Source organism: Peromyscus californicus, unplaced genomic scaffold (assembly GCF_007827085.1).
Source record: "Peromyscus californicus insignis strain IS unplaced genomic scaffold, ASM782708v3 Scaffold_24__1_contigs__length_46423439, whole genome shotgun sequence".
Lineage (NCBI taxonomy): Eukaryota > Metazoa > Chordata > Mammalia > Rodentia > Cricetidae > Peromyscus > Peromyscus californicus.
Genome location: NW_026294535.1, coordinates 39,511,981 through 39,537,631, shown reverse-complemented (window position 1 = coordinate 39,537,631; position 25,651 = coordinate 39,511,981). Strand labels below are relative to the sequence as shown.

The following is a 25,651-nucleotide window of genomic DNA, read 5'->3' as shown; positions in this document are numbered from 1 at the left end:
GAGGTCAGCCTGGGCTACAGAGAGAGATCCAGGACAGGCACCAAAACTACACAGAGAAACCCTGTCTCGGAAAAAAAAAAAAAAAAGAAAAAGGCAGAGCTAAGTGACAAACCTCCAAAGATTCCTGCTGGAGAAATGCTAGCCTGTGTTCTGTTAGTGGGAACCTTTGTGTTTACTACAGTACTGTGAGTGGAGCTGAGTCGACCTCAGAGGGAGCAGCAGAGAAAAGTGGTGCACTCTGCAGTCCCAGCACTGAGGACACTGAGGTGCACGGTCACCTGACCCAAGGCTTCTAGACCAACTGAGGCGGCATCCAGTCGGCATTGCCAAAGGACCAAAGTGAGGCGGGCCGGCTGTGAGGAGGCCGTCTTTGCTCCTCCTGTCTTCTCCTAATTCCCTTCTTGTCCCTTCTAGAGACTGCAGCTGCTTTTGTTGAACCCGCTAAAGGAGATGTCCAGTATTAACCATCCGGATATCCGACTCAAGCAATTAGAATGTGTGCTGCAGATTCTGCAGAGTCAGGGGGACAGTCTCGGGCCTGGATGGCCTTTAGTTCTTGGAGTCATGGGAGCAATCAGAAACGACCAAGGGTGAGTGTTGGAGATGGATGCCCAACATGTAAGAGAGTCAGAAGGGGTCCGTCCTGCTCATGTCCAGGATTTACCATAACCTACCATAAACTATTAGCGCTGGGAACGCTCAAGTATTGTTTTGCTTTTAAAAGGATAGGAGATATGCTGTTTTAGGACATTTATATTAGATATAAGATCTTATTATAAGATAAACAAGCCAACCTAACATAACAGATCTAAAGGACCACATATATTAAGAAGTCTTAAAAATTGCTTTAAAATGACTTTATTCATTTGTTTCTTAAACATTTATTCTGTTTAGTATATCCCAAATACTGAGCTTCTCAGCTGTTGTGAGTACACAAATAAAGAACCACTACCTAGAATACAAGTGGACTACAAGTAAGAAAGCACTTTACCACAAAAGAAAGCTCTGGTGGTAAGGGTGGAGCCAGAGCTATAAATTCTTAGAAATGACTTCGTGTGCTTTTAAAAGCTGTTTGCATTTACCTTGAGTATATCTGGGGGGCATTTTAGGGGAGTGACATAATTTAATCAGATATGCAGTTGACAGAAGTAGTGACAGGTGCTCTCTTAGAAGTAAGAGATATTGGAGGGATTACAGTGGACTCTGGAGGCAAAGGAGAAATGGCAGTCTAGAACAATCCTCAGGTCTCTGAGGGAAACTTGTGAATGTGATGCCATTAGATAAACAGGGAATCCAGAGGGAACGTTTGAATGGGATTTAGGGTTTTGCTTAATTTAGGATAGAACACCAGTAGAGCGGATTAGCAAGTACTGGATATGTTTGTCTGAGATTCTGCAATATCACACACACAGTCTTCTCTTAGTGACAAGCATAGTTGAGGTTTGGTTTGGTTTGAGACAGGGTTTCTCTGTATACCCATGGCTGTCCTGGAACTATCTCTGTAGACCAGCCTGGCCCTGAACTAACAGAGATCTCCCTGCCTCTGCCTCCCCAGTACTGGGATTAAAGGAGTGTACCACGATGCCCAGCTATTGTTGAGTTTTATATTAAAACTATTGAGAAAAAACGGGGGCTGGAGAGACGGCTTGGCAGTTAAGAGCACTGGCTGCTCTTCCAGAGGTCCTGAGTTCAATTCCCAGCAACCACATGGTGGCTCACAAACCATCCGTAATGAGATCTGGTGCCCTCTTCTGGCCTGCAGTCATACATGTTTATACACAGTAAATAAATAAATCTTTAAAAAAAAAAAAACTATTGAGAAAATTAATAAAACTAGTAGAGAAAATTAATATTTAAGCATTTGTAATAGTAAATTTCTTTAAAAGTATAACATATTGGAATGATTAAAGTAAAAAGGACCAATTTACATCAAGTTGAAGTTGATCTTCTCAACTCAATGCAGTTTACAAAGTAGGATGTATCCTATAAGGATGAAATGAATTGATATGCGTTCAGTACTTAGAAACTCTATAGCATATTGGAAGCTTGATAATTAGTAATTATTATTTTTCCATTACATTATTTGCCACTTGTTCTAGTTTCTTTTCTATTGCTGGGATAAACACCATAACCAAAAGTCACTTGAGGAGTAAAGCATTCTTTGGCTTAACACTTCCCAGTTATCGTCCATCAGGAAGTCAAGGCAGGATCTAAAGTAGTAACTGGAGGAATTCTGCACACTGGGTTGCCTTCTTCCTTGTTCAAATTCTAGAGTAAAAGTTAGCTTGTTTGAGATTATTGTAGGTGTGTTTTCTCACACCTTTCTTTTAAATGTGCATTATCTGTTTCTTCTGTGTTTTCAGAGAATCACTAATAAGAACTGCCTTCCAGTGTCTTCAGTTGGTTGTGACAGATTTCCTACCAACAATGCCTTGTTCTTGCCTACAGATAGTTGTAGATGTTGCAGGTAGCTTTGGACTTCATAACCAAGAACTTAATATTAGCTTAACTTCAATAGGCTTATTGGTAAGTATCATTGCTTTTCTTTTTTTTTTTTTTTTTTTTTTGGTTTTTCGAGACAGGGTTTCTCTGTGTAGCTTTGCGCCTTTTCCTGGAACTCACTTGGTAGCCCAGGCTGGCCTCGAACTCACAGAGATCCGCCTGGCTCTGCCTCCCGAGTGCTGGGATTAAAGGCGTGCGCCACCACCGCCCGGCTCATTGCTTTTCTTATGATATCATTTTTAAATGACAGTTATGCAGTAAGCAGTGACTACTTAAAAGTGCAAACATCCTCCACAGGGAATTAAGTAATCTCAGAAACAAACCATCAGTAGCAGGACATTTGCATGTTTGCTGCTATACTGAGCTTTAAAATTCGTGAGAGAGGACTTAGTGAGATAATCAGCATAGATGTATAAAGGAGGCTCGTGATTTGACGTTAGTGTGCAGATGTAGGGATCTTAAATAACTTTAGTAACATTTTATTATTAACTAATAACTAGTTAGACACAGGAGACAGCATATGATAGTGGAGGCTCTGAGGACAGGCATGTTTGTATTGGTTATTGAATTATTGACACGTGAGTCTTATTTTACATGTCGTGAGTATAGAGGTAGTATATTAGGGTATTGCAAGTATTATACATGAAGTAAATATGAAGAGAATTGCCCCCAATATTTGTAGTTTATCTAAGGAAATTGGACTCTCTTATCTGTTGTTAAAATTCAGAAAGTTTATAAAGCCGAACTTAAATTTCTCTCATAAGTTAGTTAAGTACTATTTGAAGGTAATTGTTTAAAATCTTCTAAATGCTATTATAACTCAGAAGTCCCATAAAATTGGACTTTAAATGTCTCACACAAAGTAAGTAAGTTAGTGTTTTTCTATAAAAAAAGAAGTGAGCATGGGAGAGAGTGTAATCTGTTACATACAAACCTGTTGCCAAAGAGCAGCTGTTAGTTGAGGGCTCAGTTACCCCGACACCCTCCTTGACTGTGTTTCCATCATTGGCCCCATCATTAATTCACATACTTTACTATCGTTGAGAATGAGGTCTTTGGTGTATGTTAAGCAGTTCTTTTTGTATGAAATTATAAATTATTAAGTGATACTAAGGAATTTTGTTGTGTTGCTAATGTATTGTTTTATAGTTAACAATTATAATGACTAGGTACTATGTGTATCAACACATTGAAATTCATTATTCTATATATAATAGAAAATTTTCATAATAAAAAGTACAGGACATTAATAAAAGTTAAGGCTAAGACAAAATAATTAGCCACATTTTCTTGAAATTTGAGACACTAATAAGAGAAATATTTTTATTAAGCCTATTCTGAAGTTTAAACAAAATTTGTGATTAAAGTTACATTTTTATACTTTTCTTTTTAGTGGAATATTTCAGATTATTTTTTCCAAAGAGGGGAAACTATCGAAAAAGAGTTAAATAAAGAAGAGGCAGCCCAGCAGAAGCAGGCGGAGGAGAAAGGCGTGTCTCTAAATCGGCCATTCCACCCCGCACCCCCATTTGATTGCCTATGGCTGTGTCTTTATGCGAAACTCGGGGAGCTTTGTGTGGACCCGCGCCCTGCTGTGCGGAAGAGTGCGGGCCAGACTCTGTTTTCCACGATTGGTGCGCATGGGACCTTACTGCAGCACTCAACCTGGCACACGGTTATCTGGAAGGTACTGTGAGGTGGTTTGGGCTGGTGGCTTTTAGTTGACATGTGTTTTTACAGTACACCTCCTCTTCCAAGTACATGAGTCGGCTTTTTAAAGAGTCATTCCCATGAATTTGTCATTATTTTTACTCTGTGTGTGTGTGCATGTGTGCGCACACGTGTGTGTGTGTGTGTGTGTGTGTGGGTGGGTGTGTGTACGTGTCTGTGTGTGTCTGTGTCTGTGTGTGTGTCTGTGTGTGGGTGTGTATGTGAGTGTGTGTGTGTGTGTATGTGTGTGTGTCTCTGTATGTGAGTGTCTCTGTGTGTGTGTGTCTGTGTGTGTAAGTGTGTGTGTGTGTGTATGTGAGTGTCTCTGTGTGAGTATGTGTGTGTGTGTATGTGAGTGTCTCTGTTTGAGTGTATGTGTATGTGAGTGTGTCTCTGTATGTGAGTGTCTCTGTGTGTGTGTCTGTGTGTGTGTGTGTGTGTGCGCACACAGGAACATGGGCACCCACAGAGACTTGGGGTTTCTGTCTCTGCCCCTCTTCCACTCTGCTCTTCCTGGTGAATCAGCCCCCCCCCCCCCATTCCTAAAAGCAGCGTGTAACCACCTTGGTTGTCCTCTTCCCCCTCCTTCTCTTTCCTCTCCTGTCCTTCCTTCCTTCTTTCCTTTCTTGTTGCTCTGCTGGGAATGGAACCCAGGACGTTGTGTCTAGCATTATTAATTTATCTTCTTGGAAGTTTTCTGTTTAATAAAGCACGCCTCCTCTGCTTCTCTGCTGGATGCGCCCCCTCCCCATCCCATTTGTTCTGATTTTCCTTTAAGTGTGACATTCACCAAGTGCTGACTGTTCTTCCAATACTTTACTGAGTCCTTTAGTCCTCAGCTCAGTCTGGGCATCTCCATAATAATACTTTTTATGGCCCTTCGTCCTTGTCTCTAGTATTTATTACCCCATAGATGTTCCACAGAGAACAAGTCTTAGCTGATGTTCTCTCCGGTTAGTTTTACTTTTTCATAGTCTGTGATCTTAAGGATAAGTTTAAAATACATGGTTGCCTATTTTAGTCAGTTTCCTCTAATTTATGTAGATTTAATGAAATTGTTACCTATTTTTATAACTTCTAGGGGGTTTTGCCATTACTTAAGCTGTGCCATCAATGGCCTTTTTATGACCTTTAAAATAAATATCTAGGTACTCTTTCATCTACTGGACCGAGTTCGAGAATCTTCTACAACTGCAGACAAAGAGAAGATTGAGTCCGGAGGTGGAAATATTTTAATTCATCACTCAAGAGACACAGCAGAGAAACAGTGGGCTGAGACGTGGGTGTTAACGTTGGCTGGCGTGGCAAGAATCTTCAATACCAGACGATACTTACTGCAGCCGCTAGGTGCGTAAGTGTTTCTTTTTCTGGTTATACAAGTTAGTTATGTTAAAAGAAATTCGGAACACTCATAGGAGATTCTTTGGGACTTGATATATAGTACTACTTCCCAAGAATAATCAGTCTTAACTATATATAGCCTTTGTGTGTGGTGGGTTCATGTTCATTTCATTGAGGGAAAATAATGCCTACATCCTTTGGACTAGCCTGCAAGGGTATAGTGATGAGCAGAATACATGCAATGTTGAACTTGAGAGAAGGGCCATAATTATGCCCATAAATGCAACATGGCTACAGTGATAAATACCACAAAGGAAGTTAGGGTGCTGTAGGTTTCAATTTAGAGTAGATGGGTGGAGCCTCTAGTGGCTCCCTGAGAACTCAGTGTTTTTACCTGAGAAATGCAGTGTACATAAGAGTTCATCAGGTCGGGTAAGATGCAGTGAGCATGGCCTCACAGACACATAGATGAAAGACTGTAGAGGAGTAGTGAAGACTAGCATACTTGAAGGTCTGACACGGGGAATGATTCTCAAGGAGGTGTACGCGTAGTAAGAGGTCTGACCATGTTAAATGTGTTTAGCACTTAGACCTCATCCTAGCAGCAGATAAAAACCAAGAAATAATGAGTTTTAAACTCTAAAGTGACTTGATCATATTTTTGGTTCAAAAAGATCACTCTGGTTGGAGAGAGAGAGAGAGAGAGAGAGAGAGAGAGAGAGAGAGAGAGAGAGAGAGAGAAAGAAAGAGAGTTAAATGGCATAGCAGACTGGTGAGGAACCATACAAATTGGTGGTTCTAAAGCACGACCAAGTTTATGGCTAATTTTATAGGAAACATTTGGTAATTATGGAGACTTTCTTATTGTGCTATGGAGGGATGAGAACTGCTGTCACCTGGAGTACAGGGGCAAGGAATGATGATATACACACTAGAGTGTCCAAGACAATGCCCCAAATAAAGACCGTCCCATTAGGATTGGCGGTGTGTAGCTGGAGTTTTCTCTCCGGGTCCTGCCAAGCCCTGGCAGGCTGACAGCCCACTTATAAAATAAACACACAGACGCTTATATTATTTACAAACTGTATGGCTGTGGCAGGCTTCTTGCTAACTGTTCTTATATCTTAAATTGACTCATTTTTATAAATCTATACCTTGCCACGTGGCTCATGGCTTACCGGCATCTTCACATTGCTACTTGTCATGGCAGTGGCTGGCAGTGTCTCTCTCACTCAGCCTTCCACTTCCCAGAATTCTCCTCTGTCCTTGTCCCGCCTATACTTCCTGCCTGGCTACTAGCCAATCAGTGTTTTATTTATACAGAACGATATCCACAGCAGCGGTTTGAGGCTGAGAACCCAAGGGCAGGTTGTAATGCTTTTGGTGTTGGTGGCAGTGTTAGAGACAGTGGTACTGTTGGACGATCAGTGGTGTGGGAGAGGTCTGCACACCTGTGTGTGTGAGTGCGTGCACTTGGGTCCCGAGGGTCAGCGGACAACGCAGGGTATCCGCTGTCACTCTCTGTCTCTGCCCACAGTGCTGAGGTCGCAGGCTCCTATGCAGCCACATCTAGTTTTCATACAGTGGTGGGATTTGAACTCCTGTCTTCATGCTCGCCCAGCACGCACTCTGAGACTATAAAGCCCACGCCACTGCGCCTCTTTGGTTTTGTTTGCTTTGTTTTCCAATATGGACACTAGAGATTAAACTCAGGTCCTCACACTTGCATGGCAAGCGCTTCCCCAATGAGCCATTTCCCAGTCCCCTCGGTGGTTTTGAGACAGGGTCTCTATGTAGCCCTGGATGTCCTGGAACTCACTCTGTAGACCAGGCTGCCTCTACCTCTCAAGTGCTGGTATTAAAGGCGTGTGCTACCACACCCAGTGCATTTTTGTTTAATTTAGGTTTTTCTCTCTGTGTGTAATTTACATATGATGGAATATACAAAGCATCACTGTTAACACCTGTGCTGACTTTATGCCAGCAGACATGCCCTGCTAAGTATTGCTTTACATTTTTAAATGAAAATATATATATAGGAGGCAGCTCAGGTGGCTTGGATAATTTTTATAATGTAAACACTAAGGAATTTGCTTTTAATGGACCCATGTCCAACATATAATTATACATAGACTTTTAGAAAGCTAACTTACTGGTTGGTGTTTTTTCATGTTTGTTTATTTATTGTGTGTATGTGGTGGGGAGCATGCATACATGCCATAGCACATGTGTGGAAGACAGAGGAAAAGTTGGAGGAGTTAGTCCTCTCCTTCTGCTATGTGGCCCATGGGAATTGAACTCTGGTCTTCCAGCTTGGTGGCAAGCTTCTTATCACCCATCTTGCAGCCAACAAACATTCTTCTTTTGACTCTATGATGCATTTTATCCTAATAAGCCATTACTGTTGTAGAAAACGTGTCTAAGAAAACTTAGAGCTCTAAATTTATTGTAACATGAAAACCAAAGTATAAAATCAGAATTTTGTGCAGTATGAATGACGTAGATCATTTTAAACATTTAGATGGTAAATCATATAGCATACTGTTAAGTTTTAACTTCTCCAGAGATTAAGAGTGAGAGCATCTTAGGCTAGAGATACAGTTCAGTGGTAGAGGACTTGCCTACCATACACGAGAACATTAGTTCAGTACCTAATCCTGAAAGCGGGGGGTGAATTATTACTAAAAGTGAATGGAGAGTAGACGTGTCACTGACAGCTTTTGTTTCACCCTCCTGCACTTTTATTCTGTTCTCCGTAGGTAAAAGTAAGTAAAATCTCTACACAGAGGTATGTTCCCTACTTAACATATACATACCTCTGTGTAGACATTTTCTATTATTGCTGTGTTACGGTATTTTGTTTGTTTGGATTTTTTGGTTTTTGTTTCTTTAGTTTTTGTTTTTCTGAGACAGGGTTTCTCTGTGTAGCCCCGGCTGTCCTGGAACGCTCTCTGTAGATCAGGCTGGCCTCGAACTCAGGGATCCACCTCTCTGTGCTGGGATTAGAGTGCTGGGACTAAAAGCATTTGCCGCCACCACCAACTGGCTGTGCTGTTGTCTTTTTAATTTGCGTTTGTATTGCTTGTGCACAGAGGACGTGTGTGGACATTCTGCTCAGCATGTGGAAGTCAGAGGAGAGCTTTGGGGGCTGATTTTCTCCTGGTGCCTGTTTGACACAGGCCTCTCGTTTCTGCCACTCACTGCACGCAGGGTAACTGGCCTGCCTCTACCTGATGTCTTTAGTGAGCGTCCGCATACAGTAGCAGGCAACCCAGCAGGCTTTGGGTCACAGAGGCGGGCTACCCAGCCGGCTTTGGGTCACAGAGGCGGGCTACCCAGCCGGCTTTGGGTCACAGAGGCGGGCTACCCATCAGGCTTTGGGTCACAGAGGCGGGCTACCCAGCCGGCTTTGGGTCACAGAGGCGGGCTACCCATCAGGCTTTGGGTCACAGAGGCGGGCTACCCATCAGGCTTTGGGTCACAGAGGCGGGCTACCCAGCCGGCTTTGGGTCACAGAGGCGGGCTACCCAGCCGGCTTTGGGTCACAGAGGCGGGCTACCCAGCCGGCTTTGGGTCACAGAGGCGGGCTACCCATCAGGCTTTGGGTCACAGAGGCGGGCTACCCAGCCGGCTTTGGGTCACAGAGGCGGGCTACCCATCAGGCTTTGGGTCACAGAGGCGGGCTACCCATCAGGCTTTGGGTCACAGAGGCGGGCTACCCATCAGGCTTTGGGTCACAGAGGCGGGCTACCCAGCAGGCTTTGGGTCACAGAGGCGGGCTACCCATCAGGCTTTGGGTCACAGAGGCGGGCTACCCATCAGGCTTTGGGTCATAGAGGCGGGCTACCCATCAGGCTTTGGGTCACAGAGGCGGGCTACCCAGCAGGCTTTGGGTCACAGAGGCGGGCTACCCATCAGGCTTTGGGTCATAGAGGCGGGCTACCCATCAGGCTTTGGGTCACAGAGGCGGGCTACCCATCAGGCTTTGGGTCATAGAGGCGGGCTACCCATCAGGCTTTGGGTCACAGAGGCGGGCTACCCAGCAGGCTTTGGGTCACAGAGGCGGGCTACCCATCAGGCTTTGGGTCACAGAGGCGGGCTACCCATCAGGCTTTGGGTCACAGAGGCGGGCTACCCATCAGGCTTTGGGTCACAGAGGCGGGCTACCCATCAGGCTTTGGGTCACAGAGGCGGGCTACCCAGCCGGCTTTGGGTCACAGAGGCGGGCTACCCAGCCGGCTTTGGGTCACAGAGGCGGGCTACCCAGCCGGCTTTGGGTCACAGAGGCGGGCTACCCAGCCGGCTTTGGGTCACAGAGGCGGGCTACCCAGCCGGCTTTGGGTCACAGAGGCGGGCTACCCATCAGGCTTTGGGTCACAGAGGCGGGCTACCCAGCCGGCTTTGGGTCACAGAGGCGGGCTACCCAGCCGGCTTTGGGTCACAGAGGCGGGCTACCCAGCCGGCTTTGGGTCACAGAGGCGGGCTACCCATCAGGCTTTGGGTCACAGAGGCGGGCTACCCAGCCGGCTTTGGGTCACAGAGGCGGGCTACCCGTCAGGCTTTGGGTCACAGAGGCGGGCTACCCAGCAGGCTTTGGGTCACAGAGGCGGGCTACCCAGCCGGCTTTGGGTCACAGAGGCGGGCTACCCATCAGGCTTTGTGGTTCTGGGGATGGAACTCCTTGAGGCTTGTATGGCAGGTGCCTTTCCTCTGAGCCATCTTGCCAGGCCCTAATTCATGGTTTTAATACCTCAGAACCTAATTACATTCTTTTGAGTTTGATGTCAATTTAAACAGAAAATAAAAAAATATGCTCCAAAGTGTCTAAGAGTATGTGGTCATTTTTGTGGTAATTGGTTTCCACCCCTTTTCTTGACACAGGAGACTTTTCAAGAGCTTGGGATGTTCTTCTTGACCACATTCAGTCAGCCGCACTCAGCAAAAACAATGAAGTGTCCCTGGCTGCTCTGAAGAGCTTCCAGGAAATCTTACAGATTGTGTCCCCTGTCAGAGACTCGGAGAAGCCTGAGACACCACCTGTAGTTAATGTGCCTGTGCCCGTCCTTATAGGAAGCATTGCAGGCCCAGGCCTGAACAGGCCGTTTGTCAGAACAGATTCCATTGGAGAAAAACTTGGGAGGTACAGTTCTGAGCCACCCGTAGTGACTGATGAGCTTGAAGATTTGAACCTCTGGTGGGCTGCCTGGAATACCTGGTATAGAATTGGTTCTGAAAGCACAAAGCCACCTATTACTTTTGATAAGCTGACCTTTATTCCCAGCCAGCCTTTCCTCACAGCTTTAATTCAGATCTTCCCAGCTCTCTACCAGCACATAAAAGCTGGCTTCAACATGGACGACTTACAGAAGTTGGGAGTCATATTGCACAGTGCTGTTTCGGTCCCGATCAGTTCAGATGCATCCCCTTTCATCCTTCCGTCTTATACTGAAGCAGTTCTAACAAGTTTACAAGAAGCTGTGCTTACAGCTTTAGATGTTCTCCAAAAGGTAAACAAGAGTGAATATGGTTTTCTGGATTTTTTTTATTTTGCAGTAAGATTCATAAGATAAATTCAGATTTTTTGAGATTGCTGTGTATGTATACTTTGGGATTCATTTAAGATTGTCAGGATTTTAAAAACTTACTCCTTCTGATATTTTCAAAATAAGTAATTCAGGTCTGTTTTCATTTGTTAAGAAGGTCCTTGTGTCCTCTAATTTCAGTTGACTTAAAGTTAATTCTGGGACTGGAGAGACGGCACAGGGGTTAAAAACATTGCCTGGGATTGGGAATCTTCCAGGAGACCCAGGTTCAACTCCCAGCACCCACATAGCAGGCTACAGCTCTCTGTAACTCCAGTTCCGAGGTTGACACCTTCACACAGACATACATGCAGGCAAAACACCAATCAATGCTCATTTAAAAGAAAAAAAAAAAAAGAATGCAGTATAAAGTTAATTCTGAAATTATTGGTAGCCTATACTAAGACACAAGGGTAAGCATGTAAAAGTATTTTTCTTACTGCAGCTTTAAAATGTATATTTTTAGCTGTGTATTTTGTTTTCTACAACAACAAATTACAGATTTAAACAGATCTAAAAATCTTTGAATAAATTCAGATTGGGAAGAAAGATCATATCAAAATGAAAGCGGTTTTAGATTATTGAGGAAGTTGATTCTACAGTTCATAACTACCAAAATCTTAAACAAAGGCTAACAGGGTGGTCGAGCAGGTAAAGGAGCTTACTTTCAAGCCTGCCTGTGGTCCACCTCCCACATACATGCCATGGGACGAGTGTATGTACACACTTATAAATGTGTTGGTCGGGTAGTGGCATATGCCTTTCATCCCAGCACTCTGGAAACAGAGCCAGGTGGATCTCTGTGAGTTCAAAACCAGCCTGATCTACAGAGGGAATTCCAGGACAGGCTCCAAAGCTACACAGAGAAACCCTATCTCAAAAGAAAGAAAAGAAAAAGTGTTAAAATAAAAAGAAAAGCTGAACAAAATCGGGTGTAATAATTCCTGTGACCCCAGCACTTGGAAGTCTGAGGCAGGGAGGCTCACATGAAGTTTAAGCCCAGCCTTAGCTACAGTATGAAACTCTACCTCAAGAAACAAACACTAACAGAAAAGGCCAATTCAGGAATCAGCCATTTCAGCACAGTGTCGGAGACGAGAGGGAGCCAGGTTCTGCTGTCCAAGCTCATCCGTGCGCTGTCATCCCTGTTGTCTAGGTAACTGATGGCTTTCTACCCAGCTGGGATGGTGAAAATGCCAGTGATGTTTCTAATGGCCATGGTATCCATAAACTGCCTCTGGAGACACTCAGGCCAAGCAACAGTCCTTTATCTCTGTAACCTTCGTTGTAGTGTAGAAGGAACAAACTGTGAACAAACTCGAAATCTAAGATAATCTGACACTCAAAGATTGGTTGAGGGGCATGAATTTTCACAACTGAAATCAAAATAAGTTTTAAAAGTTTTCATTGAGGAAAAAATACAGTTCATCCAACTTTTCCCCTCTGATTAAATAGCACAAATACATTGTTTATGCATTTCCCTAAAGTGAATAAAAAAAGGTTTTCTACCCAAAAAAAGTACTCATTTAGAGAACTCCCAGATTCTTGAATTCATAACTACATACCCAGGTTTGTCACACATGCATAGAGGGCAATAAAGAACAATACATACACTCTTTATTTTTCAAGGTGAAACTTGAGATTTTACTTTTTAATAACTCTACTTTAGCAGAAAAAGAACAAATACTCATTGTGGCTATGAGGAATTAGTTCTGATCTCTGACTCTGAAAACAAAATATAACACCATTCCCAAACTTCAAAACTTGTTTATATCACTAAAATAATTTTGCTTGAGTTTTTTAAAGGTTGATTTGTTTTTCAAATATAATGCCTATGAACATATATAGACAGGCATAGGCAGCAATCAGCTGTTGTGTCATGAACAGATAGCACTTAGAGTGAAGTCAGCTTCATCTTGACCTAATGCTGGCCTCATGGCTGCACTGTGGCAGATCTCAGACACTGCACCTCAGCATTACCTGGCACTTGTCTTAATATGCTAGCCCTTTCCCTCCCCCTTCTGTGTTAAAGAATAAATCACACGTCATTAAAATTGTGTTTAACCTGACTGAACACTTTCAGGTTGCCTTTTACTTAATCATTGTTTAAATACCTTGAATTCCAAGTGTGAAAAGATGCATACTGCACGAGACGGTCCGGTTCTTAGGACTGTTTGGGTGAGCAAATGAGTGCACAGGGAAGAACTTTCTGGAGCTCACACTATGCATCCTAATGTTTACTCATTGCTTCGTAGGCCATCTGTGTCGGACCAGAGAACATGCAGATAATGTACCCAGCTATATTTGACCAGTTGCTGGCCTTTGTAGAGTTTTCCTGTAAACCTCCGCAGTACGGACAGCTGGAGACAAAGCACATTGCAAATGCAAAATACAATCAGGTAGTTTACAAATTGTGTTTATCCTATGATGAGTCCTGGCTTGTAAGTGAGATCCAATGAAGGCAAACTTTGGGTACTAAGAAAAGGGAGTTTTCATTCTTACTCTTGTCTGTTACAGCGTAGAAATGGTACTGAGAAACCGTGTCTGTGATCCTTTTCTTCTTGTTCATGTCTCTCCTCTCCCGGATGGCCCTCCTGAAAGTTTGCCCCGCACATCCCTTGTTTCTTCAGAAATGAAAGTTCCACTGTACCTCTTTCTTGACTCCCTCATTCCTCTGTAAAATGGCCTGTAAATCTCTGAGACTAACCTCACCTTCAAATAGATATCAAATAGATATGCAAGATGAAGAAATCTGTATGTACTCAATAAGTTGTCCATTGCTGGTGTGAAATTTAGTTGGATTTTTATATAAATTTTCATAGCCTTAGTTGGCAGATTATATCTTCATTTTTGACTTAGAACAAAAGTAAATTTTTGAATGCATGTACATGCTGATTTTCTTCACTCAACATAAAAATTATAATTATATATAGCCCGAAAGTAGTTTTAATATGTATTAATTTTTCTCATTCTATTTGTCTTGCATCACAATGGAATCACAATAGATCCAACTATTTGCACCGGTGAGTTAAATTTCCTAAACTGTCCTAACCTACTGGCAACAAGTAAAGCCCATCTTCCCAGTCCTGACAGAATGCTCTCTGTGCTTCCCCAGTAGTTGTAACTTCTGCCTGGCTGAAAATGATTTTTATGAAGTACATATGTTTTTGAAACCTTTGCATGTAATATGATCTGATCTAGAACCAAGGCCTGAACTTGTAAGGAAAAGGAGCTTTCTTTTCAAAAACAATATCGTTTCCTTCAGTCCCATTACCTTTAACTCCATGTGAAAATATTACTTTCTAGGCGGAATGGGTAGCTTTGAATTATGTACCATTTGCTGAAAGATCTTTGGAAGTAGTTGTGGATTTGTACCAAAAAACAGCCTGTCATAAAGCAGTGGTGAGCGAGAAAGTCCTCCAGAGTATAATTAAGGTAGTGTATCTTTTTTATCTCTCTAATTTTATTTGATATTATAAAATCATTGAAATTTCTCTTTAGGCGATATATTGGAATAAATAAAAACATTGTTACTTATAGTGACTTCAAATGCATGCATTGTATTTAGCAACCCCCCTTTTTTTTAATCTATGAGATACTTTGGGGTGGGGTGTCACAGTCCTAGAGATTAATCCCATAGCCTCTCAAATGCCAGGCAGATGCTGTTCTGCTAACTATATCTCCAGCCTAGTAAGGTCTTTCTTCACAGTGGATTCATTATGTGTCTTAAAGAATCCTCAACTCTTGAGGATGCTTAATGGTCAGGGATGCACTCAGAGCATCAGCTTAACTGGTGATGCAGACTCACTTTTAAAAGGCCAGTTCCTTGTGTATATAGTATATAGATGGCCATGTTGGTTTTGTTTAAGTTTAAACTCTGTTCATTATGTTTCTTCTTCTATTTGAAGGACAAATCTAAACCTAAACTTTTAAGTTTTATATTGTTACGTGGTTAATTTATTGCACTATTAGAAAAAGTACATTAAAATATTTGAGTAGAATATAAAACTCAAGGAATTTTAGGTATGAAACTTGAAAGTAGTGGTATTCAGGTTGCTAGCTCTCCCCTAAGCACTGGGGAAATATTTGCAGTACTGACCTCTTTTGAACAGAGACGCATCTGAACAAAATTCCGTCCTGCTGGGAGAAGCAGGGAAGGATAGCTGGGGATGGCGTGAATGCGGGCGGCATGGTTGCGGCACATATGTAACCAGCACTCAGGAGGCTGAGACAGGAGACAGACAGAGGCTGAATCCAACCTGAGCTACGTCAGGGAGACTGTGTGTCCATTAAAATCCCGTGTAGCCTTCAGAGCTGGAGTTAGCTCGGTGGTACTGGGCATTCTAGCATATAAAAGCCCTGTTCCAAACAGAATGAAGTGTGTCTTTCTAGGAAGTAGGCTTTGGGGACTGTGCCTGTGAATCCGTCTTTCTTAGTCTTTTCAGTGACGCTAACTGCAATGCTGTTTTTTTCAGTCTTGTTGGTGTTTTGTTTTGAGTGCAGCTGTGTGTGTTATCTTAACTGTCTTCCTCTTCAGACTCTCAGGGTTCCTCTCAGTTTGAAGTACTCCTGCCCTTCTGAAAGCACATGGAAGCTGGCGGTAGCGTCTCTCCTCAAAGTCCTTTCCATTGGGCTGCCTGTCGCTCGACAGCACGCTGCTTCTGGGAAGTTTGACAGCATGTGGCCGGAACTAGCCAGCACGCTCGAAGACTTCCTCTTCACTAAAAGGTCAGCTCATTGATCCAAAGTGAAGAGCCTTTAAAGAACTGTTGAGATCTGGGTTGACAGTCACTGACTGCACACACTGGACGGGCACTTGTGTGCTCCTTACTGTGTCGCTGCTCTTACCTGGTAACTGACAGCTAGAGGAGGAAGGGGGTTTACAGGTCACTGTGCTGGAAAGACCAGTGCCTGATGCAGAGGCCTTGGTGCTTAGCCTGTGTCCTTTGAAGGCCTGCTCACCATCTAGCTGTAGTGTAAAACTGTACAGATACCTCTAAACCTGATTGCTTTGGTGCTGTGGATGCATGTAATATAAAAGAAAGTAAGATAAAGCAGTTCAAAGGAGGCCTTGCCTTTGCCTGAGGTGCGATGGCAGATGTGTTCTTAGGCACTACAGCCTCAGTGTTCCCCTCTGTTGACTGGGTTTGCAGTGAGGACCCACGAGAGGAATGCAGACGAAGCTCCTGCAGACACTGGCTGAGTCCAGCTGCTGTTGTAACAGTTGTTCTGTTCTCAGTTGTTCTCAGTGGTTTCAATTTGTGACCATCTTGCGCTTCATGAAGCAGAAAGTCCACCTTGATTCTTTCAGAACTATTGATTTCTCTGTTCCTGCTGTAAGAAGTTGGTTTTAGAAAATCTAAATTAGGCTTTTTCTCTATGGATGTTCTCTTCTTACATTTACTGTAAAGGATTTAATGCATTATATTACAAATTAATGGGCTTGATTGAGGGTCTTTTATGTCACGATCAGCATAAAGAAATTCAGGTGTGCCGGGGGGTGGTGGTGGTGGTGTACACCTTTAATCCCAGCACTTGGGAGGCAGAGCCAGGTGGATCTCTGTGAGTTCGAGGCCAGCCTGGGCTACATAGTGAGTTCCAGGACAGGCTCCAAAACTACATAGAGAAACCCTGTCTTGAAAAAAAGAAATTCAGGTGTACTCTCAATGTTGAGTTTAGTTGTGGATGGTATTATCTATAACCCTTTCTTTTTTATACATCATACCAAGAGAAGTTTAGTTTTACTGATGTTCAGTTCAAGATTGGAGTGTTTTAACAAATCATTTACACTAACTACTTGAATTTAAAAGTGTATTTTTTTTAAGTGTACTGTGATGTCTCAGCCTAAGGAGGAAGAGCTAATGTTTTATCCTTTGAATACTGTTTATCTCTTTTCTGTTTGTTTGTTCAGGAAATGTTTTACCTTTAAAAACCAAATCTTTTTTTTTTCTTCCTTAGCATACCTCCAGATAATCTTTCCATTCAAGAATTTCAAAGAAATGAAAGTATTGATGTTGAAGTAAGCAACCTTAGAAAAATTTCCTGGTTTTTACTATATTTGAGGATTGTAAATGGAATTTGAAGACTTTAAATTTTTTTCATTTTAGTAGGGGAAGGGCACGTGTGTGATGTATGCATGCCTCTCTCTGTCTCCCTGTGTGTGCCTGGATGTAGGTCAGAGGACAACTTGGGGAATCTTCTGCTTTGACTTAGTTCTGTACCCACTGAGCCATCCTGCCCCCGTGAAGTTTTAGCTTTGAAGACTGGGTTGGTGAAGGAGTTGGGCTCTATTGTCTTTAAGTGAGGTAGCTTATCGTTTAAGTAAATCAAATCCATGGTTTTCAGGTGTAGACTTGAGAGTGTAGGCATCTTCATATATCTAGCAAGTGTTGCCGTTACTATTTTAAAACTTGGATGAGCTATTCTTTTCCTTTCAAGGATAAAATAAACTTTATGTCAGGATAAGGTGTTTGACAAAAATGAGTATAACTAGTTTCTCATAGTTTATAATTTCTGATTATAAAAAGTAAGTTTAATCTTAATCTTGGATATTTTATTTTAGCGTGGGTGAGTTTCAGTTTTTCTGTATATTTACAGTTGGAATGAAGATCAATATGTGATAAAATTGTAGTGTAGTAACCTTAGCGTCAGTGGTCAGGTTGTACAGTAACAGTCAATGTTCCTGTAGTGCGGTAACCTTAGCGTCAGTGGTCAGGTTGTAGAGTAACAGTCAATGTTCCTGTAGTGCGGTAACCTTAGCGTCAGTGGTCAGGTTGTACAGTAACAGTCAATGTTCCTGTAGTGCGGTAACCTTAGCGTCAGTGGTCAGGTTGTACAGTAACAGTCAATGTTCCTGTAGTGTAGTAACCTTAGCGTCAGTGGTCAGGTTGTACACTAACAGTCAATGTTCCTGTAGTGCGGTAACCTTAGCGTCAGTGGTCAGGTTGTAGAGTAACAGTCAATGTTCCTGTAGTGCGGTAACCTTAGCGTCAGTGGTCAGGTTGTACAGTAACAGTCAATGTTCCTGTAGTGCAGTAACCTTAGCGTCAGTGGTCAGGTTGTAGAGTAACAGTCAATGTTCCTGTAGTGCGGTAACCTTAGCGTCAGTGGTCAGGTTGTACAGTAACAGTCAATGTTCCTGTAGCAGTAACCTTAGCGTCAGTGGTCAGGTTGTACAGTAACAGTCAATGTTCCTGTAGTGTAGTAACCTTAGCGTCAGTGGTCAGGTTGTACAGTAACAGTCAATGTTCCTGTAGTGCAGTAACCTTAGCGTCAGTGGTCAGGTTGTACAGTAACAGTCAATGTTCCTGTAGCAGTAACCTTAGCGTCAGTGGTCAGGTTGTACAGTAACAGTCAATGTTCCTGTAGTGTAGTAACCTTAGCGTCAGTGGTCACGTTGTACAGTAACAGTCAATGTTCCTGTAGTGCAGTAACCTTAGCGTCAGTGGTCAGGTTGTAGAGTAACAGTCAATGTTCCTGTAGTGCGGTAACCTTAGCGTCAGTGGTCAGGTTGTAGAGTAACAGTCAATGTTCCTGTAGTGCAGTAACCTTAGCGTCAGTGGTCAGGTTGTAGAGTAACAGTCAATGTTCCTGTACTGCAGTAACCTTAGCGTCAGTGGTCAGGTTGTACAGTAACAGTCAGACATTCCTGTACTGCAGTAACCTTAGCATCAGTGGTCAGGTTGTACAGTAACAGTCAGACATTCCTGTAGTGCGGTAACCTTAGCGTCAGTGGTCAGGTTGTACAGTAACAGTCAATGTTCCTGTAGTGCGGTAACCTTAGCGTCAGTGGTCAGGTTGTAGAGTAACAGTCAATGTTCCTGTAGTGCGGTAACCTTAGCGTCAGTGGTCAGGTTGTAGAGTAACAGTCAATGTTCCTGTAGTGCAGTAACCTTAGCGTCAGTGGTCAGGTTGTACAGTAACAGTCAGACATTCCTGTAGTGCGGTAACCTTAGCGTCAGTGGTCAGGTTGTACAGTAACAGTCAGACATTCCTGTAGTGCGGTAACCTTAGCGTCAGTGGTCAGGTTGTAGAGTAACAGTCAATGTTCCTGTAGTGTGGTAACCTTAGCGTCAGTGGTCAGGTTGTACAGTAACAGTCAATGTTCCTGTAGTGCGGTAACCTTAGCGTCAGTCGTCAGGTTGTACAGTAACAGTCAATGTTCCTGTAGTGCGGTAACCTTAGCGTCAGTGGTCAGGTTGTACAGTAACAGTCAATGTTCCTGTAGTGTGGTAACCTTAGCGTCAGTGGTCAGGTTATAGAGTAACAGTCAATGTTCCTGTAGTGCGGTAACCTTAGCGTCAGTGGTCAGGTTGTAGAGTAACAGTCAATGTTCCTGTAGTGCGGTAACCTTAGCGTCAGTGGTCAGGTTGTACAGTAACAGTCAATGTTCCTGTACTGCGGTAACCTTAGTGTCAGTGGTCAGGTTGTACAGTAACAGTCAATGTTCCTGTACTGCAGTAACCTTAGCGTCAGTGGTCAGATTGTACAGTAACAGTCAATGTTCCTGTAGTGCGGTAACCTTAGCGTCAGTGGTCAGGTTGTACAGTAACAGTCAATGTTCCTGTAGTGCGGTAACCTTAGCGTCAGTGGTCAGGTTGTAGAGTAACAGTCAATGTTCCTGTAGTGCGGTAACCTTAGCGTCAGTGGTCAGGTTGTACAGTAACAGTCAATGTTCCTGTAGTGCGGTAACCTTAGCGTCAGTGGTCAGGTTGTAGAGTAACAGTCAATGTTCCTGTAGTGCGGTAACCTTAGCGTCAGTGGTCAGGTTGTAGAGTAACAGTCAATGTTCCTGTAGTGCGGTAACCTTAGCGTCAGTGGTCAGGTTGTACAGTAACAGTCAATGTTCCTGTACTGCAGTAACCTTAGCGTCAGTGGTCAGGTTGTACAGTAACAGTCAATGTTCCTGTAGTGCGGTAACCTTAGCGTCAGTGGTCAGGTTGTACAGTAACAGTCAATGTTCCTGTAGTGCGTTAACCTTAGCGTCAGTGGTCAGGTTGTAGAGTAACAGTCAATGTTCCTGTAGTGCGGTAACCTTAGCGTCAGTGGTCAGGTTGTACAGTAACAGTCAATGTTCCTGTAGTGCGGTAACCTTAGCGTCAGTGGTCAGGTTGTACAGTAACAGTCAATGTTCCTGTAGTGCGGTAACCTTAGCGTCAGTGGTCAGGTTGTAGAGTAACAGTCAATGTTTCTGTACTGCAGTAACCTTAGCGTCAGTGGTCAGGTTGTAGAGTAACAGTCAATGTTCCTGTAGTGCGGTAACCTTAGCGTCAGTGGTCAGGTTGTAGAGTAACAGTCAATGTTCCTGTAGTGCAGTAACCTTAGCGTCAGTGGTCAGGTTGTACTGTAACAGTCAATGTTCCTGTAGTGCAGTAACCTTAGCATCAGTGGTCAGGTTGTAGAGTAACAGTCAATGTTCCTGTAGTGTGGTAACCTTAGCGTCAGTGGTCAGGTTGTACAGTAACAGTCAATGTTCCTGTAGTGCAGTAACCTTAGCATCAGTGGTCAGGTTGTAGAGTAACAGTCAATGTTCCTGTAGTGCAGTAACCTTAGCGTCAGTGGTCAGGTTGTACTGTAACAGTCAATGTTCCTGTAGTGCAGTAACCTTAGCGTCAGTGGTCAGGTTGTAGAGTAACAGTCAATGTTAGTAGTACGGTAACCTTAGCGTCAGTGGTCAGGTTGTACAGTAACAGTCAGACATTCCTGTAGTGCGGTAACCTTAGCGTCAGTGGTCAGGTTGTACAGGAACAGTCAATGTTCCTGTACTGCAGTAACCTTAGCGTCAGTGGTCAGGTTGTACAGTAACAGTCAGACATTCCTGTAGTGCGGTAACCTTAGCGTCAGTGGTCAGGTTGTACAGTAACAGTCAATGTTCCTGTAGTGTGGTAACCTTAGCGTCAGTGGTCAGGTTGTACAGTAACAGTCAATGTTCCTGTAGTGCGGTAACCTTAGCGTCAGTGGTCAGGTTGTAGAGTAACAGTCAATGTTCCTGTAGTGCGGTAACCTTAGCGTCAGTGGTCAGGTTGTACTGTAACAGTCAATGTTCCTGTAGTGTGGTAACCTTAGCGTCAGTGGTCAGGTTGTAGAGTAACAGTCAATGTTCCTGTAGTGCGTTAACCTTAGCGTCAGTGGTCAGGTTGTACAGTAACAGTCAATGTTCCTGTAGTGCGGTAACCTTAGCGTCAGTGGTCAGGTTGTAGAGTAACAGTCAATGTTCCTGTACTGCAGTAACCTTAGCGTCAGTGGTCAGGTTGTACAGTAACAGTCAATGTTCCTGTAGTGTAGTAACCTTAGCGTCAGTGGTCAGGTTGTACAGTAACAGTCAATGTTCCTGTAGTGCGGTAACCTTAGCGTCAGTGGTCAGGTTGTACTGTAACAGTCAATGTTCCTATAGTGTGGTAACCTTAGCGTCAGTGGTCAGGTTGTAGAGTAACAGTCAATGTTCCTGTAGTGTGGTAACCTTAGCGTCAGTGGTCAGGTTGTAGAGTAACAGTCAATGTTCCTGTAGTGCGGTAACCTTAGCGTCAGTGGTCAGATTGTACAGGAACAGTCAATGTTCCTGTAGTGCGGTAACCTTAGCGTCAGTGGTCAGGTTGTAGAGTAACAGTCAATGTTCCTGTAGTGCGGTAACCTTAGCGTCAGTGGTCAGGTTGTACAGGAACAGTCAATGTTCCTGTAGTATAGAAATCAGGGAAGGTTCTTTAATTTCTTAAAAAATAAAATTTAACTTTTACTCTAGAAATTATTCTCCGTTGGTCTCTTTTGATGAAAAGGAAATGTTTGACTCCCCTGTTGTTTCAGGTTGTTCAGCTTATCAGTGCAGAGATACTCCCATACGCCAATCTCATTCCTAAAGCGTTTGTGGGCCAGATGATGACCATGCTCAACAGGGGCTCCATCCACTCCCAGTCGTCCTCGTTTACAGGTGTGTGGCTTCAGAGGCCTTCACGGGGGTAAGGCGCATGAAGTGCTTTTGAAGAAGCTGGGAGGGTGTGTCTGATCCTCTGTTTAAATATAAACCGGAGAATGGGAGGTCACTCTGAGGGTGTGGTGTACCTTTATGAGGGGAATGTCGCTCTGATGAAGTAAGTTCCTAACGAAGTCACAGGCTGACAGAGGTCACTCGTTCTGTGGTAAAGACTGTGGTGTAAACGAACACCCTGTCACTTAGGACGTCGGCTCTTTAGGGGAAACCATGCCGGGAAGGTGCTGCGCTCCTCAGTGTTTCTGACACAGGTGCACAGGGTTGAAGGAGGAGATGGGCTCTCTCACTGAAACGCTCCCGTAGTCATAGGACTGGAAACCAAGAACCAACATGCTCCTTTCATTGTGGTATCACATCTTAATTTGAGCTGCTACCTAAATTGTGTTTTGTTATTATTTCTCTCTATTAAAATATGTATCCAAATCTCAGATGTAATTGTGACATCATAATGTGATTTTTTTTTCTGTGAGATTATTTAGAAATTATACATTTCTGCAGTATATATCCTTAATCCCAGCATTTACTACATCCAGGAATAATCTGATACTTAAAGACCATTTGCACAGTTTGGCCTCTAGATGGCTCTCCTACTGCTTACAAGATGCTAGATGTTTTCCCGCTTACTCATCAATTTACAAAAATTAGCCTGTAAGTTAATGAGCATGGGAATTTCAGAGAAAAAGAATTATGTGGACTTAATTTTTACATCATACTTATATTGAAAATGCTAGATGTTTTGATAAAGGAAAATTAAAAATGAGGTATAACTACTCTAGCTAGCTAAGCACTGAGTTATGAGGTGTGCTCTAGTCCTAGACTTCTTTCTGGCAGTCTCAGTGCTGTTTCTGTGTGACGCGCCAACACCGAAAGGCACCTGCACACCCTTCTAGGGACTCTTTCTGCATGAAGCACACGTCCCTCAGCTTTACCTGGAGCTTTTCTATAAACACACACGGAGAGAAAGTCCATGCTAAACACGTTCCCGTGATGACTTGGTTCTCGGCTCTTTAGCATCATGGCCAAAGTTCACAGACTCTAGAAGGAAAGGCCAAAACCAGTGAGTAAATAAAAGAAACTGAGTTTCTTTGTGTAAGATTCAAGAGGGAGAAGAGCCTGTCACCGTCATGGCGGGGAAGTGTGGCAGCAGCAGCATGACGACTGGAACAAGCTGAGAGCTCACATCTGGAACCCCAGGCTCAGCATTGAGAGTGAGAGCAGGAGCTAGACAGGGAGGGGGGCCTGACTGAGAGCCTGAGAGGAGGGAGAGCGAGAGCACACTGCGGTGGCACGGGCCTTTGAAACCTCAGTGTCCACCCCAGTGACACACTGCGTCCAGCCAATGGTGCTTCCAGCTGGGGACCAAGCGTTCACATGTCACAACAGGTGACTGACATCTGATACTGCATCTTCCAGGAAGAACAGAGGAGAAATGTAGACAAGGAAATTTCTGAAGACATTATCTTCACATTAGAAATGAGAACCCAGGACCAAAACAGTGAAAGGTAAAAGGCCCTTAGCAAGTCGTATCAGAAGATATCAACATACTTACAATAAAACGATGTTAAAAATGTCAGAGACAAAATCTGGAAGTCCTCCATAGGAACTGCATGCTTCCCAAAGACTTGTCATGGCAGCTAAAAATGGAGTTCTCCCCATGGAGTGCATGCCTAGGCATGCTGGGCAAGTCTGAGTACAGAAGAGGAATTCTCGTACTTGAACAGAAGGGATGTCATGTTGCCAGGGTTTTTGCCTCAGACAGGGCAGGACAGGAGAGTTCCCATTTCCCACTGCTGCTCCAGAGCAGTGGGAGGGAGATGCTGGGAGCCACACCCAAGTACCACGATAAAATAATGGCATCTTCAAAAGATCTACAGAATTTACCTTCCATTCACCCTTTCCTAGGAAGCCACTGCAGAATATCTCTATGAGAACAAGAGGAAACCAGGAAAATGGAAGGCTTGCGTTCTGGAAGTGTGGCCTGAGGGAGGATGGGGTCAGCCAAGGGCTGCTCGCAGGTCATGGCTAGACGGCAAGATTAGAGAAGAACAGGTTCATGTTCCAGAAGAGTCTGCTGCTAGGAAAGGAGAAAAGATAATAAAGACAGAAAAGGCAATTCATTGTGACTTCTGATTTATAGTGAACTCTTGAGAAGTTTGGTGAAGTTTGGTTACTGTTGTTTAAGGTGGGGTTCCAGGTACCCCAGGCTAGCCTCAAAATAATACATAGCTTCAAACTTCCTATTTAACCTCGAATGACCTTGATCTTCTTTCTCCTGCTGGAGTTACAGACATATGCCACCATGTCCACTTTATGTGATACTGGGGATTGAAGCTGGAAACCAAACTCAGGGCCTTATGCATGCTAGCCAAGCATTCTGCCAGTCACGAGACATTCCTTGCCGTTGAGACTCACTTATAGTGTTTTCAAAAGGGAAAAAGATGAGAAAACGGTTGGAGCCAACAGGTGTTTCCCACCAAGCCTGATGACCCGAGTTCCTCACCAGAACCACATGGTGAAAGGAGAGAGCCCTGACTCATGCACGTTGTAGTCTGATTTCTATATGCACACTGTGGCGTGTGTAGACACACACACACTGAATACAGTAAAATCAAGAAAGAAAATGCCGATTATGGACAACCTTATTTTTCACATTCCAAGAAGGAAAATTGTTTTGTTTTTTTTTTAACTAAATATTATTAACTAGGTTGTTTATCAATGCTTTTCATCCAACTAAGGGTATGTTTTTTATTCCTCGCTTGCTAGACTCATTCTTAGCATGCACTTTAACATTTTATTAACAATCAAATATTGTTAATTTTACAGAAGCAGAGATTGACATTCGTTTGAGAGAAGAATTTTCTAAAATGTGTTTTGAAACGTTGCTGCAGTTTTCCTTCAGTAACAAAGTCACAACACCCCAGGAAGGCTACATCTCACGGATGGCGCTCTCGGTGCTGTTAAAGAGGTCTCAGGATGTCCTGCATCGCTACATAGAGGACGAAAGGCTTAGTGGAAAGTGCCCTCTCCCAAGGTACATGTCTAATTAAGAAGGAAATACACTGAGATCATAGTTAGTCACAAAGACGGCTCGAAAACCAAGAGATTTCCTAAGTGAGCTTGATGAACCTGAGGTGGTTGATAATAGAATCACCCTTTACAGTCTAAGTGTTCATAGGCTTTGTTGCATATACATATGGTTTTTTTTTAAAATAATTATGCTATTTCAGGCCTCTCTTGGAGATTAAGAAATATGTGATACATGTATTAAATTATGTTTAGAACCTGAAAAAAAAAATTAAACCAGAAAATAGATCCTCTGCCCGAGGTTTTTGCATAAGGACTTGTGGATTTGTGTGAAAATACGATCTTTTTCTCTAAAGAGAAAATAAGAGATTAAATCGCTTCCCAGGGTTATCTTTGATTGTCACTTCTTCATATCTATTCCCTGGTCCTCTCTTAAATCTCCATGTCTTCTAATCTGCCTAACAAAAGCCCTTGCTCCTAAGCTGACCCCTTCTTGGATGCTCAACTT

At 43.3% G+C, this 25,651-nt stretch overlaps 1 protein-coding gene across 3 annotated transcripts in view; it reads left to right on the top strand.

Moving 5' to 3' along the window:
* Positions 1–25,651, top strand: part of Mon2 (MON2 homolog, regulator of endosome-to-Golgi trafficking) — an 82,086-nt gene that overhangs the window by 48,352 nt on the left and 8,083 nt on the right. For 2 of the 3 annotated variants that reach the window (XM_052753492.1, XM_052753489.1), the window contains 12 exons: positions 415–590; positions 2,364–2,526; positions 3,896–4,189; positions 5,361–5,559; positions 10,435–11,060; positions 13,391–13,534; positions 14,141–14,158; positions 14,442–14,570; positions 15,673–15,863; positions 17,094–17,154; positions 21,936–22,059; positions 24,943–25,150. In XM_052753492.1, the coding sequence (XP_052609452.1) occupies positions 415–590; positions 2,364–2,526; positions 3,896–4,189; positions 5,361–5,559; positions 10,435–11,060; positions 13,391–13,534; positions 14,141–14,158; positions 14,442–14,570; positions 15,673–15,863; positions 17,094–17,154; positions 21,936–22,059; positions 24,943–25,150 (2,333 nt within the window). The remainder of the gene's footprint in view (positions 1–414; positions 591–2,363; positions 2,527–3,895; positions 4,190–5,360; positions 5,560–10,434; positions 11,061–13,390; positions 13,535–14,140; positions 14,159–14,441; positions 14,571–15,672; positions 15,864–17,093; positions 17,155–21,935; positions 22,060–24,942; positions 25,151–25,651) is intronic. The other variant, XM_052753490.1, reaches the window with a different exon arrangement.